At 42.4% G+C, this 16184-nt stretch overlaps 1 protein-coding gene across 2 annotated transcripts in view; it reads left to right on the forward strand.

The window, feature by feature from the left end:
* Positions 1-16184, forward strand: part of Ube2h (ubiquitin conjugating enzyme E2 H) — a 102738-nt gene that overhangs the window by 67914 nt on the left and 18640 nt on the right. The window contains exon 5 of one of the 2 annotated variants that reach the window (XM_036181344.1): positions 281-333. The exons of the other annotated variant lie outside the window; for it this stretch is intronic. Within the exon in view, the coding sequence (XP_036037237.1) occupies positions 281-333 (53 nt within the window). The remainder of the gene's footprint in view (positions 1-280; positions 334-16184) is intronic. 2 annotated transcript variants of the gene reach the window in all.

Genomic DNA, 16184 nt, shown 5'->3' on the forward strand with positions numbered 1-16184 from the left:
TTCTGTCCTCAGGGAATCACAAGGTGGACCTGCCCTTGTTCCCTGGGTTAATTCTCAACACTTGCTTGCTTCAGGTGTTTTCTTCTTCATATGGTTGGTCTTATTCCTGTTGGATGTAAACAAGGCACGAAAGAGCTTGTAAATGCCTCTGCTTCTCATCTTCTTTACTCCAGCTGCATCTTAAAGGATGTTACAAAGTGTTTTTGATAAAATTAGCTGCCGGAAACATGCAACTAGATTTCTAAATTTTTAAAAGTGCCATTTTTTCCATCTGTTTCAGGTCAGGAACTGTGTGTCTAGATGTAATTAATCAAACTTGGACAGCTCTCTATGGTGAGTTTGGCCATGGAATATTTTTTTGGAGATACTGAGACATTGCCTCAAAAGAATGTTGTTTGGCTTTTCTTCAGTGATTAATATGTTGTGTTGGGAATGGGAAGGAATTTTGAGGGACTGAGTGGGAAGGTTTGCTCAATAGAAAAAAATGGGGATGGTTAGGGAGATGGCTTGTGGTTAAAAGTGCTTGCTGCACAAACATGAGGCTGGAATCTGATTCCCCCAGGACTGTGAAAGTGCCAGGTAGGCATGGGGCCTGTCTGTGATTACAGCCTCTCAAGTCAGAGACTTCGGAAATTCAGTGCAGTCTAGCTAGTCTGGCTAGTGAGACTAGCCAGGAGACTAGCCAGATCAGAGGCCTCTGGTTTGGGTGAGAGACCCTGCGTCAGTGACTAAAGTAGAAAGAACACGTGCAAACTATGAAAATGGAAATGGAAAAAGAAACAGTCTGAAGTGCAAACTTCAGTTTAGTAATGCACAGTTAAAACAAGTTAATGAAGGGCTGAAGAAATGGCTCAAGAATGGTTAACAAAGCCAGGCGGTGGTGGTGCACGCCTTTAATCCCAGCACTTGGGAAGCAGAGGCGGGCAGATCTCTGTAAAGTTCGAGACCAGCCTGGTCTACAAAGCGAGAGTTCCAGGACAGCCAGGTTTACATAGTGAAACCCAATCTTGAAAAACCAAAAAGAAAAAGGGGGAAGAAAAGAATGGTTAACAAGCTTCCCTTGCACAGGACCTGAGTTCAGTTTCCTGTACCCATATCAGGCTGCAGTTGCCTGTAACTTTTCAGTTCTGGGAGATCTGATGACTCTGGCCTCAGGTACCTGCATTCATGTGAATATACCTACCGACTCCCAACAAATAGACATAATTTTAAACACATTTTTTATTCTTTAAAACAAAATTTCTGTGGGCCAGGTGTAGTGACCATACCTGTAATTCCAACCCGCAGGAAGAAATTTGAGGGCATTGCTAGCTTGCTGGCTGCACAGGGAGACTGGCTAGAAAATTTTTAAAAAACTAATACAGTTTGTAAGATTCTGAATTAAAGGTGCAGCAATATTATGTATATAAACACAAGTACATATACAAATGGTTTTTTTATGGGTTCTGAAACATGCTGTGATGGGCATTCCAGGGATCTCTTAGGTATCCTTCAGTTCTGAAAGCCGAGACTCATCCATTGTAACAAATCAACAAATGACTAAGTCAGCTCTTGAGAATACCGTGCGTGTTGAATATTGCAGAGGCATGAGGAATAGCAAGCTTTTGGTCCTTGGACTTGAGACCTGCCTGGGGAGCTGACAATAATTAAAAGTCTATTTAAAGTCTATCAGTGATACTAAAGCAAAATATTTTTACCTACAAGTCCAGATCCACAGTCACAATTAGATATTCCCTTTTCTGATGTTCCTACCACATGAGCTTTTCCTGCACTGTTTCTGCGGTTAGTGATCTCTGAATTCATCTTACAGTTCTTTCATCCATGATGGTGTGTGTGCACGCGTGTGTGTGCACACGCACGCCTATTTTTTGCTGTACTAGATTGATGTCTACTTAGAGACTGTTAAGTGTGTGTCTGATTTGTCTTTAAGTCCTAAGACATTTAACACAATGCCGCTCACTAAAAAAGGGTTGCAAGAAGGCCTAATAAGAGTTGTTGAAGACACAAGAAAAGGAGGGAAGCTATGTTGTCCAGAGATGGTCTTCTAAAGACTGTGAGGAGAGCCTGGAGTGGTGGTCACACCAGAGCTTGAGAGGCAGAGGTAGAAGGGTCTCTTACGGTTGAAGCCAGCCCAGTCAAGAGACCTTATTCCAAAAAGTTAAACAAACGGAAAAGACTTGTGTGAAGACAAGGAGGGGTGTATAGGAGAAGTTGGAGAGAGGAACAGGAAAGGAGAAATGATGTAATTCTATTGTAATCTCAAAATAGAAAAGAAATTTTAAAGACAGTGCTCATGAGAGCTTTTTCTTCCACTGTTGGTCTGCCGCAGCCTGAAAGCCGACTTTCTCAGACTGGTTAGTTGATGAGGTCATGAGGATGGTTGGTCGCCAGCAGCACATAGTTCACCTCATTTCACAAGTATTTCCCTCTGGAATTCTGTCTCCTTTATGTGGCTGTTCCTTTTCTCAACATCAAGCATTAAAGTAATGCCTCCTTTCCTAGCCAGCCTATCATATAACACCTTGTTTTGTGTTTAAAGCTATTTATTGATCTACCGGATCGTAAGCTCCGGGAGAGCAGGACTTCATACATTTTGTGCATTTGCAACCCCTTTTAGCTCAAGAAAAACTTTGGTTTGTTCATTGTTGTTGTTGTTATTTTGGTTTTGTTGTTTGTTTTCCAAGACAGGGTTTCTCTATGTAGCAGCCCTGGCTGTGCTGGAACTTGCTCTGTAGACCAGGCTGGCCTCGAACTCACAGAAATCTGCCTGCCTCTGTCTCCTGAGTGTTAGGATTAAAAGAGAAACTTCTAAAAATTTCTTTTTTATGTTTAAGGGAGTTCTGCCTGTGTGTGCATGTGTACCACTTGCATGCTCAGAGCCTATGGAGGCCAGAAGGGTCAGGTAACTTTAAGCAGCCACGTTGGTGCTGAACCAAGCCCAGGGCCCTGCAAGAGCAGCCACTGTCTTAACCACTAGCTATCTCTCCAGCCCCTAGCCCAAGACATTTTTTTATGACCATGGACATATAAATACATACAACAAATACACAAATTAAACATCTACTGGTAACAAACCATATTTTTAAACAATTCTTTGAGCTGGGCAGTGGTGGTGCACTTTAATTCCAGCGCTCGGGAGGCAAAGGCAGGCGGAGGCAGGCGGATCTTGTGAGTTAGAGGCCAGCCTGGTCTACAGAGTAAGTTCCAGGACAGGCTCCTAAGCTGTACAAAGAAACCCTGTCTTGGGAAAAACAAAACAAAACAAAAAACAAAATTCTTTGGCATGCATATGATTTTACTGTTTGTTAAAAATGAAAGCAAACTTGCATGCTAATAGAGGGTGATGAATTTGTGGGTTTTTTTTTTTTTTAAAGATTTATTTATTATTATGTATACAATGTTCTGTCTGCATGTATGTCTGCATGGCCGGAAGAGGGCCCCAGATCTCATTACAGATAGTTGTGAGCCACCATGTGGTTGCTGGGAATTGAACTCAGGACCTCTGGAAGAGCAGCCAATGCTCTTAACCTCTGAGCCATATCTCCAGCCCGAATTTGTGTATTTTTAAAGAATTAAATATTGACTGAATATTTGATACTACCAAGTATAAAGCATCTTGGATGTCAATACTGAAGGCCACCCATTGTAGAATATTATTTTAAGATGTGTTACATTTGTTGATGCTGTGGAACATTTGTTTAATGATGCAAAGATGTGTTGCATTCCTTTATATTTCGTTTGTTTAATTCTGCAGCCATGATTCTTTGACTAAAACACCTGATGGTCTAATAAAGAGCTGGGTGGCCAATTGTGAGGCAGGAGAAAGGATAAGCAGGGTTGGCAGGCAGAAAGAATAAATAGGAGATGTCTGGGAGGAAAAAAGAAGGAAGAAAGATAAGGAGCAGGAGAGGAAGGAGGAAGACTTCAGGGGCCAGCCCCCTAGCTGTACAGCTACACAGGCAGACTCACAGTAAGAAGAAAGAAAAGGTATACAGTAGTAGAGAAAGATAAACTTTTTTTCATTCTCTCTCCATGTGGGGTCAGTGTCCACAGATGTAAGAAGCTAAATAATAGAGGAAGGCCTTGTCTTGGTATTTTTACACATGTGCTCCTAGAATAGTGTCTGCTGTACAGTAAGTTTCAACTATTTGTTGAATTAAAAAGACAAGACAACCAGAGCACACACACTGCAAGGGTGACTGACTGTGTGTGTGTGTACATGTATGTGTATGTATGTATGTAAACCTATGTGTGTTTAGATAGACAGTACATTTCTGTTAAGCTGCCTGAACTATTTGACGTAGTGTTTTTTCTTTTTTTCTTTTTTTGGTTTTTCGAGACAGGGTTTCTCTGTAGCTTTGGAGCCTTTCCTGGACTAGCCCTGTAGACCAGGCTGGCCTCGAACTCACAGAGATCCACCTGCCTCTGCCTCCTGAGTGCTGGGATTACAGGCGTGTGCCTCCACTGCCCGGCGTAATGTTTTTTCTTAAACTGCATTCACATTTTAGAATGTACCTAGCAAAATACTACAGCTTTGTTCCAGTTACACTCAAGTAAGTTAGATCGAATTTCACTAACTCTTATAGAACAGTCCAGAAAAACTTTCTAGAAAAAGTTTGCCGATTCTCAAGGACCTCATATCTCCAAAAGTTTTTAACAGATTTATTCGTTGTAATTAATATGAGTCACACACTTAATGTTTTTTGTTTATCAGCTATGTGCAAGCTATCACCACTGTCCACCAGCCCCAAAAGAAAGATGTTTGTGGGCCTGGAGAGATGGCTCAGAGGTTAAGAGCACTGGCTGTTCTTCTAGAGGTCCTGAGTTCAATTCCCAGCAACCACAAGGTGGCTCACAACCATCTGTAATGAGATCTGGTGCCCTCTTCTGTATACATAATAAATAAATCTCTAAAAAAAAGAAAAAGAAAAGAAAAGAAAAAAAGAAAGATGTTTGTGGGGTTGGGGATTTAGCTCAGTGGTAGAGTGCTTGCTAAGGTCCTGGGTTCGATCCTCAGCTCCAAAAAAAAAAAAAAAAGAAAGATGTTTGTTAGGTATTAACACACAACACACACACACACACACACACACACACCCTAGAGAACCACCAGTCAACTTTTTATATTCCTAGATTTATTTGCTCTGAACATTCTTTATCAACTATGTGCCCTTTGGTGATGGCTATTTTCAGTTTGCATAGTCTTGGAAGGCTCATTCCAGTTAATAGCATGTATCAGAATCTTCTTTTCATAACGGAATATTATTCTGTTGTTAACACATTTTATTGATGTGTTTATCAGATGATGGGCATTTGAGTAGTGTTTTGTTAATTATTGGTATGCATTTTTTTTTTAAGTTGAGATTGATTTATATTATGTGTATGGGTGTTTGGCCTACATGGATGTGTTTGCACTGTGTGTGTGTACAATGTCTGCAGAGGTCAGAAGAAGGTGTTAGACCTCCTGGAATTGGAGATAACAAACACTTGTAAGGCACCCTATGGGTGCTGGGAACAGAACCTAGGTTGTCAGGAAGAGCAGTCAGTACTCTGCCCACTGAGCCATCTTTCCAGCCTTGATGTACAAATTTTGATGTGGTTGTGTGCTTTCATTTCTCTTTGCAGAATTGCCACACCATCTTAAAACTCCTGTCAGAAACTGTGAGACTGTGAGAAAAGGTGTAAGAGTAGGAGCAAGTGTGACTGACAGTCACACCTACAGAATGTTAGTTTATGTTCTTGTATTCTCTTGTAAAGCATTTGATAAGCAACAGGTGCTAAACCACATTGGTCAAAGAGAGTTGAAAGTACATTTCCACAGTACACAGTTGAGTTTTTCTAGGTGTTCCACGACATGAGTGTGGCCATTCTGATATTACAGGTAAGTGCAGGAAAACAAATACTTGCAGATTGTAGTTAAAGGTAAAATGAGTGTGTGAAGATTGCTTTGACATTTTGCTCTAAACATAGAGTATTTCTCTAGAAAATTGAACATGTATTAGGTATTGGTAGAGTTGGTTCAAATGCCCATGGAGGTTTTGTGGGAGTTTTTTATCTGGTTTTGAGAACTGAACTTCTGTTGCAAACTGCTGAAGCCTCTCACATTGAAGGTTAGTACATAATTGGTGAGTCCTGAGACACTCCATTTCCTGCAGTAATTCTTAAGAGGGCCTTAGTTTGGTAGGGTTTGGCTGGGCAGTCATGGCGCATACCTTTGATCCCAGCACTTGAGAAGCGGAGAGGGGGCATGCAAGCAGATCTCTCTGAGTTTGGGCTAGCCTGGTCTATAGAATGAGTTCCAGGTCAGCCAATGCTACACAGAGAACCCTGTCTCAAAAAAAGAAAAAGAAAATCTTAGTACAATGGCTCCAAAATTTTTCTAATATAAGACTAAATAATTAGAGAAAGATGGCCTGTTAACGTAAGTGTGCAGCTTTTGAAAAGCAAAAGGCTTAGCCTGGCCCCCAAAACTTGTTACAACACTATACCACCTACTTCTGAGTACCTGGAGAGCGGGGGCAGGGAGAGGCTGGCAGTAGGGTTTCCTGCTGTTCAGTGTGCTGGGGCACGTGCTATACAGTAGGCACAAGTGTGTTTAGAATAGCCATTCCAGCTGAAGTTTCAGATCTGTACTTGCCGTAGCATAAACTGTTCATGCTAGCAGTAAATTTAGTCCTTCATCCCTGTTGCCAAATAAAGCCGATTGCTGGTGGCCTATATGACTGGCACATGGCTTCTGTTCTCATCATATTGTCTCTTTGCTGAGCGCACGTGAAGCTTGTTGGTTCAGAAGTTCCAAATTGGAATGATCATAATTTAATCACCAAGTAATTTTATATTACTTAGTATTGCCAGAGAATTCATTATAGTGGGTAATGTGGTTACTTCTGTAAAGATGATGTCATCAATATGAGTTCTCTATCTAGCATTTATCTAGTCCTTACCTGATGTGCTCCTAATGACATTAAGAGAAAACAGCAAATGGCAAAATTGATTTGCTCTGGCTTATAGCACAATAGCATCTTACATTCCTTCCTGTTCTTGCAAGACAGCCATGCTAAAAGCACTGGGAAACTTAAACTGCAACTAAGGGCTTCTGGATTTCAGGGTCAAAGACAAATGACATTTAAGAATTGGTGGAGTGGGTCTGAAGAGATGGCTCAGAGATTAAGATCAGGGACTGCTCTTCCAGAGGATCTGTGTTCCATTCCCAGCACCTACATGGTAACTCACAACTGTCTGTAATTTCAGTTCCAAGGGACCCAGCACCCATGGCAAAACACAAATGCACATTGGATGGATGGGTGGGTGGGTGGGTGGGTTGATGGAGGGTGTGGAGAGGGATGGTTCACTAGTTAAGCTCACTTGATGTTTTTCCAGTTCTTCCAGAGTTTGTTTCCAGTATCTATATCAGGTGCCTCACAACCTACCTTATAAACCCACCTCCAAGAATCTGTTGGGAAGGGGCCAGGGATCAACTTGACACTAGCTAGAGTCATCTGAGAACCTTAATCAAGAAAATGCTTCTATGAGATTAGCTTGTAGGTATTTTTTTTTTCTTTTCTTTTTTCTTTTTCTTTTTTTCTTCTTTTTTTGAGTCAGTGTTTCTGTGTAGCCCTAGTTATCCTTGAACTCTTTTTGTAGAGCAGGCTGACCTCAAACTCAAAGATCTGCCTGTCTCTGCCTCCAGAGTGCTGGGATTAAGGCCACCCCCACCCCTTGCAGGTTAATGATTGATGTAGAGCTAGGCATAGTGGAACACACCTTTAATCCCAGCACTTGGGAGGCAGAGGCAGGCAGATCTCTCTGTGAATTTGAGGACAGCCTGGTATATATAGTGAGTTCCAGGACAGCCAGGGCTGCACAGAGAAAAACCCTGTCTTAGGGAAATAAAAATAAAAAATGACTGATGTAGGAGGGCCCAGCCCACTGAGGATGGTGCCACATCTGGATTGGTGGCTCTGGATACTATAAGAAAGCACACTGGGGCTGGAGAGATGGCTCAGAGGTTAAGAACACAGACTGCTTGTTCTTCTGGAGGTCCTGAGTTCAACTCCCAGCAACCACATGGTGGCTCACAACCATCAGTAATGAGGTCTGGTGCCCTCTTCTGTTATGCAGGCAGACATATATACATAATAAATAAATATATCTAAAAAAAAAAACAAAGCACACTAAGCAAGCCACTAGTAGCCAAGAAGTGTTCCTCATGGTATCTGCTTCATCGTGGAATTCTGGCCCTGGCTTTCCTTCATGACAGACTGTGATTGAGATATGTAAACTGAAATACAGTCTTTTCCATCCCAAATTGCTTTTTGGTCATGATGTTTTATTCTAGACATGGAAATCCCAACTAAGGCAGGATCTGACTCTTTCTGGCCTCTGAGGGCACCTATACCATTCACAGAAACATACACACATATATAAATAGAATAATAAGCAAATCTTTACCAAAAAAATGATGGGGAAAGTTCATTAAGCCATGGATAGTTTTTAAAAAATTTTTAAAGATTTATTCTCGTGGGTATATTTATTTATTATTATGGGTATTCTTGTGTCTTCATATATACAAACACCACATGTACATACATGTATCCAAAGAGACCAGAAGAGAGGGCCCTACAGCTGGAGCTACAAGAAGCTGTGAATTGAACTCTGGTCACTGCACAAACAGGGAGTGCCCTTAGCCATTGACCTCGCTGAGTTCCCTGTAGTCATGTGTTCTCTTAAAGCTCTGCTTCTGTCTTAGGGTCTCTGTTGCTGTGAAGAGATGCCATGACCACGGCACCTCTTGTAAAGGAAAACAGTTAATTGGGTGGCTTACAGTTTCAGAGGTTCAGTCCATTATCATCCTAGAGATGTGCAGGCAGACATGGTGCTGAAGAAGTAGCCAAGTGTCCCTACATATTGATTTGCCGGCAACAATGAAGTGGTCTGTCTCACTGGCTGTGGCTTGAACATATATGAGACCTCAAAGCTTGCCTTCACGATGACATACTTCCTCTAAACAAGGCCACGTCTATTCCAACAAGGCTACTCCTCCTAATAGTGGCACTCCCTTTAGGGTCCATTTTCCTTCAACCCACCACACCTTCTATTTTTTGTTTGTAAGTTTTCTTCAGAATACTGTTTTTTTGTATTTGCCTATCAGTCCACACTCCTGGGGCTGAGACTCCTTAACTGTAGTACAGCTTTTGACTTAGGTAAGTTTGACCCCTGCATCCTTCATTGTACTGATCTAGCTGGTAAGTTATATTATTGATCAAATTGTGGACAAGTGATGTGAAACACTACTTTCTTATAGAATTGGACAATTTACAGTTCTTACCCTTAGGATTATTAACCGGTAGACAAGCTTTTAATGAAGCTAAAAGTCAACATATTGGCTATTACTTCCCTAGAGTCATCTGGACATTAGAAATCGACATTCAGCTGCGGCTGAAGGAACGTCAGGAACTTGAGGGCTAAGCAAGAGAAACAGTTTGATCAGTCAAGGGAGTACGGGATGGATAGAACACATTTCTAAATAGTTATCTCCTTTTCTTTTTTTCTTTTTTTTTCCTTCGGAGCTGAGGACCAAACCCAGGGCCTTGCGCTTGCTAGACAAGCACTCTACCACTGAGCTAAATCCTCACCCCTAGTTATCTCCTTTTCAAACACTTCCCAAATTCATATTTTGGCTAGAGGTAATTCTGTTTATTATGGTTTGCTGAGGTATGTAGCTCAGTGGTAGAGCCCTCTGCCAGCTATGCATAAGGCCCTGGATTCAATGCCCTGCTCTGAAAAAGGCAAAACCATGAAGACTCTTCTATGGGCTGTGCTGATAGACCAGATTTGTAATCCTAACAGTTGGGTAGCCAGGGCAGAGAGATTTTGAGTTCCGGACGAGTCTGATCTGCATAGCAAAACATTGCCTGAAAAAAAATGATGCTTTGTCACTCCAGTGTGTTCTTTCTAGATTCTGTTTTTGTTTTAGGTGGTTATGAAGCTCAGGCTGGCCTCTGGTACAGCAATCCTCCTGCCTCCCAAGTGCTTGGTGGCATATATGTGCCACCATGCCCAGCTGTTTGTAGATGTTTTAGTGTAGCTACACTGACAGGTTTGGGTGGGGCTTTATTTATTTGTTTGTTTGCTTGCTCATTTTTGGTTTTTTTTTCCGGGGCAGGGTTCTCTGTGTAACAGCCCTGGCTGTCCTGGAGCTCACTTTGTAGACCAGGCTGCCCTCAAGTTTACAGGGAAGGTATACGCCACTATGCCCTTTTTTTTGGGGGGGGAGCTTTCTGAGACAGGGTTTCTCTGTGTAGCTTTGCGCCTTTCCTGGAACTCACTTGGTAGCCCAGGCTGGCCTCGAACTCACAAAGATCTGCCTGCCTTTGCCTCCCGAGTGCTGGGATTAAAGGTATGCACCACCACTGCCCAGCCACCATGCCTTCTTATGTGTATCTTTATGAGTAACTGGGGCACAGAAACTCAGTGTTGCATCTGTATATGTAGACTCATAACTTCAAAGCTGGATGTCATTCTGAGTCTTCTAGACAGAGGCCATGTAGAGCAGCTTCTTGTCAGACATGAGAGGAATGGCATGTGTTACACACAAGGAAGACAGTGCCAACCGAGGTTTAGATTTGTTGACTTTGACGGGATTTAGCTAGCTCCATGACCAGCCTTCTTTATGGACTTGGAACTCTTCAGAAGTCATATTTGTAAGTGGCTCAGGAAGTAGTTATTTAGGAAAATGCGAAGAGTTGTTCTTGGATTGAAGAATTTAGTGGATTAGAGACGCCCCATTCACTTTGTGGCAAGTTCTAGACCATGCAATAACTAGGCTTTGGATTGTGGATCATGAGCCAGCCAAGAAAGGACTCACAAAGATGATCTTGGGGCTATAGTTATAGGGTCCACTTTAGTTCTTAAATTTGTAGACAAGAAACCCTGATTGTTTTTGTTCTTTTTTTGGGGGGGGTGTCTGCCACCCAGCCCCCAGATAAATCACACGCGGAGGCTTATTCTTACTTATAAATGTTCGGTCTTAGCTTAGCTTGTTTCTAGCCAGCTTTTCTTAACTTTAACTTATCCCGTCTACCTTTTGCCTCTGTTCCCTTACTTTTGTAAATGGTTTGCTGTGTAGCTGGGTGACTAGCCCCTGGAGTCTTCCTCGTTCTCTGGCTATTCTTCTCTCTTTCCTCCCAGATTTCTCCTTCTATATATTCTTTCTGCCTGCCAGCCCCACCTATCCTTTCTCCTGCCTTGCTATTGGCCGTTCAGCTCTTTATTAGACCATCAGATGTTTTAGACAGGCAAAGTAACACAAGTAACTTCACAGAGTTAAACAAATGCAACATAAACAAAAGTAACACACCTTGAAATAATATTCTACAACACCTGATTTGATTTTTTTGTGTGTGTGTTTATGATACATAGGTAAAAATCTTATAGGTAGATTTCTTACACATGGATTCTTAGCTTGTAATTGCTTGAAGTTACCATACACTGTTTTGGTTTTTTTCTTTGCAGGGAGTGGGGGAGCAGTGGGGGGGGGGGGGTTGGGTTTTGAGCTTTGGGCTTTGGTGGTGTTTTGTTTGTTTTTCAGGACGGGGTTTTTCTGTATAACAGCTCAGGCTGCCCTGGAACTCTTGTAGACCAGGCTGGCCTTGAACTCACAGAGCTCTGCCTGCCTTTGCCTCTTGAGTGCTGGGATTAAAGGCATGTGCCAGCAGCACCACCACCCCTACCACCTAGCTTGTTTTGTTTTTTTGTTTTAATCAGTAGCTTTGGCTGTCCTGGAACTTGCTCTGTAGAATGGGCTGGTCTCAAACTCAGATCCACCTGCGTCCACCTTCCAAGTGCTGGGACTTTCAGGCCTGGCTTTTTATAATTTTCTTAGATTAACAACAACTGAATTATTGCCTGGTAGTTAAAAGTGTTTTGTGGTTTTTTTTTTTTTTAAGCTCTTAAAGATGTATTTATTTTATAAATGTTTGCCTACATGTATGTCTGTATACCATGTGTGTGTGCAGTACCTGAAGAAGCCAGAAGAGTGCATCAGATCCCCTAAAACTAGAATTAGAAACAGTTGTTAGCTACATGTGAGTGCTGGGTACTGAACCCAGGCCCTCTGTTAAGAGCTTTTAACTGCTGAACCATCACTCCAGCTGTCTAAAACATAAACCTGTAGCAGGAATCTTAAAGAGTCTTATTAATAAAATTAAACCTGAGGCCAGTTATTGGAGTGAACGCTGGAAGATCAGAGAAGCAGACAAGCCACAGCTACCTCACCTCGCCAGTTCCTCAGCTGGTCTTGTTTCCTCAGACTGGATGCTTCTGAGTCCTCATCCACAGGAATCTCAGCTGAACTGTGCTGTTCCAAAACTTGAATGCTTAACCAGCCAAATGCTCTAAAAGTTTTAATAACAAGCTCAGAAACTAGGTAACCTCCACTAGCCAGATTGATTTCAGATGAACTGCCTTCATTTAAGGGTGGTTAATAACAAATTCTAGTATAAGATAAGCAAGGTTATGTCAGGTTTGAACTACAGTGACCTAAAACCACCCAAGTAAGGTAAGAAGTGTTTTGAGATTGACTAGGTGGTGAGCAGTGTTTTAAGATTTATTATTTTATTTGGATGAATATTTTGCCTACATGTATTTCTTTGCACCACATGCTTGCCTAGGGCCCTCTGAGGCCAGAAGAGGACATCAGTTCCCCAGGAACTGGAGGTACAGACAGTTGTGAGCCACCACGTAGGTGCTGGGAATCAAACCCAGGTCCTTGAGAAGAGCAACTGGTGCTCTTAAACCACTGAGCCATCCCTCTAGCCCCTATTTTATTTTGAGACAGAGGCTCACTCATTATGTAACCTTGGCTGGCCTAGAGCTCACTTCATAAACCATTGTGGACTCAGACTCAGACATCCACCTTGCTCTGCCCCTCAAGTACTGAGATAAAGGAATCCATTGTCATTTCCAGCTTAGAATGCTTTTACCGTGGTCCATATACTGGAGATATTTTTCAGTGAGAAGCACTTTGTCATATACAAAGCCCTGGGTTCGATCTCCAATATCACAATAAATATGTAAGTAAATAATATGCATACATTCATATGGTTCTTTGGTTCAGATTTTACTTAGTAGAACATGTTAGTGTTCTCTGGGTTTTAGGGTGCTGGACCTTTGTTGTTGCTCTTCCCCACAGAAAACAGAACTACCTGGTTTAAACTTAAGATACTGGAAAGCCAAAATACTAAGTGAAATTCACTAAACACATCATGTATGTTAAAAGTTCGAGTATGTGACTTAATTCCTGCTAACTTCTATTTAGGTTTTATCTGCATAGACATTCTGTTAAAAGATTTCACAACAAACATGAATGAGAGCAGATCGTCCATTTCATCTACACATAGACTTAAGTCTGTCTGTCTGTCTCTCTCTCCCTCCCTTCTTCCTCCCCCTTCTACCCTACCCATAGCTGTGTCTCTGGGGGTTTTTGCTCTTTATTTTGAGACTGGATTTCACTGTGTAACACAGGCTGGCCTTGAACTTGAAGTCCTCCTGCCTCTTCCTCCTTAGTGTACAGGCTTGGGTCACCAAACCCAGCTAATTATAATACATTCTTGAATTCATCATTTAGCACTTAAGTTGTGAAACATGAACTGGTCCAGATATGATGCATTTACATTTGCAGTATACTAGTGTGTACTACACACGCGCTCTAGGAGGTCTGTGGTAGGCTGCTCTAGTTACCTCTTGACTGCTCTAGGCCAGCAGAGATTCAGAGTCTTCCTTGCTCCAGCAACACAACATTTATTTTAAAGAATGTTACTTTTTTAATCTCATTTTTTTAAAGTCAGCCTACCTAAGAATATTTCTGGTTAACTTTACTAAATTTTATTCCAAAGGTATCTGCTACCTTCTTAGCCCCCTTATCAAGTTTTCCTCACCTGTAACTGCAAGTTATATGCAGTGTAGGGTTGTCTGTTGGTTTAGGTGCATAGGTGTTGTGGTTTAAGTGTGAAATGTCCCCAGCAGGCCCGTGTGTTGAACAGATGCCCCCCCTGGTAGTGCTATTTTGGAGGTGGTAGAAACTTTAGGAGGTGGATCTAGCTGGAGGAAGGGGGTCACTGAAGGCATGTGTTTGACGCTTATACTCAGTACCTGGTCTCTTACTTGCTGTCTGCTCTGACCAACAAGAACTTCCTCTGTGTTTTATCCAAAAGTCCATGGGGCCAAGCAGCCATTGGATGTGCCAATAAATATTTCTCCTTTAGGTTGGTATTTGAAGTAATAAACTTAATAGAAGACATAACTAATGCAGGACTAGAGAGGTGGCTCAGTGGTTAAGACTTCTTGTACAAACATGAAGACCTAATCCCAGCGTTCATATAACAGTGCATGTACTCAAGTACACCTATCATACAAATAAACTCTTTCCTAACAACGTAACTAATGGGCCAGGTGTGGTGTGCACGCCTTTAATCCAAGCACTAGGGAAGCAGAGACAGGTGGATTTCTGATTCTGAGTCCAAGCCCGGTCCATGTAGTGAATTCCAGGACAGCCAAAACAAGTGAGACCCTATCTTCACCAATGATGATAATGATGATGATCATGATCATGAATTCCAGGACAGCCAAGACAAGTGAGACCCTGTCTTCACCAATGGTGGTGGCGGCGGTGGCGGCGGCAGCAGCGGCAGCAGCAGCTGCGGTGGTAGCAGCAGCTGCGGTGGTAGCAGCCTTGTTAGAGTGGGTGTGGCCTTGTTGGGAGAAAGTGTGTCACTTGTGGGGGCAGGCTTTGAGCTCTCATACCTAAGCTATACCCAGTGAGATAGTTCACTTTTGCCTACAAGATGTAGGACCCTCAGCTACTTATCCAGCACCATGTCTTGCGCCACCATGATGATAATGGACTAACCCTCTGAAAACATAAGCCACCCCAATTAAATGTTTCTTCTTTATAAGAGTTGCCATGGAGCCAGGCAGTGGTGGTGCATGCCTTTAATCCCAGCACTTGGGAGGCAGAGAGATCTCTGAGTTCGAGGCCAGCCTGGTCTATAGAGTGAGATCCAGGACAGGCACCAAAGCTACACAGAGAAACCCTGTCTCAAAACATAACAACAACAACAACAACAACAACAACAAAAGAGTGCTTGCTGGGTGGTGGCGCACGCCTTTAATCCCAGCACTCGGGAGGCAGAGCCAGGCGGATCTCTGTGAGTTTGAGGCCAGCCTAGTCTACAAAGTGAGTTCCAGGACAGACTCCAAAGCTACAGAGAAACTCTGTCTCAAAAAAAAACGAAACAAAAAGAAAGAGTTGCCATGGTCATGAGCAATTTCTCTTTTTTGTAGAATCTCATAGTTTTAACTGTTTACATACTGTAAGCAGGAGAAAAAAACTGTAAAATGTTTAAATAAGTCTTCAGTCTGAAATTGCCTAGGAGCTGGTAAAAGATGGCTTTTAATTTATTAATTAGCCTAAAATTATAAAACAACCAAGGAAATCTGGAAGTCTTCATTTACTCTCTTTCAATCTCTGTGGTAGTTTGAACGTAATTGGCCCCCATAATCTGATAGGGAGTGGCATTATTAAGGGGTGTGGCTTTGTTGGAAGAAGTGTGTCACTGTGGGAGCCAGCTTTTGAGAATTCCTATGCTCAGGATGCTGCCCAGTGAGTCAGTCGACTTCTGTTCCCTGCAAGTCAAGATGTAGGCAGCACCATGTCTGCCTGCACACCACCTCACTCCCCATCGTGATGATAACAGAGTGAACCTCTAACTGTAATCAAGCCACCCCAATTAAATGTTCTCTTTGAAAGAGTTGCCATGGCCATGGTGTCTCTGCACTGCACTGCAATAGCAACCTAACCTGAGACAGTCTTTTTCTTTTTTTTTTTTTTTTTTTTTGACAATTTTTTTTTGTGTAGCCCTGCCTGTCCTGGAACTTGCTCTGTAAACCAGGCTGTCCTCAAACTCACAGAGATCCACCTGGCTCTGCCTCCTGAGTGCTGGGATTAAAGGCGTGTGCCACCACCTCCTGCCCAGCTGTTTTCTTGTCTATTTTGGGACAAGGTGTTTATGTAGCCTTGACTGGCTCTCAAGGGCTGGGGTTAAAGATTGTACCACCATGCCCAGCTCTAGTTCAGTCATTATCCACCCTACCCCCAAAGTGGCCACTGTATATCATAGATAGTCCCA

This window comes from Onychomys torridus, chromosome 3 (genome assembly GCF_903995425.1).
Source record: "Onychomys torridus chromosome 3, mOncTor1.1, whole genome shotgun sequence".
Taxonomy (NCBI): Eukaryota; Metazoa; Chordata; class Mammalia; order Rodentia; family Cricetidae; genus Onychomys; species Onychomys torridus.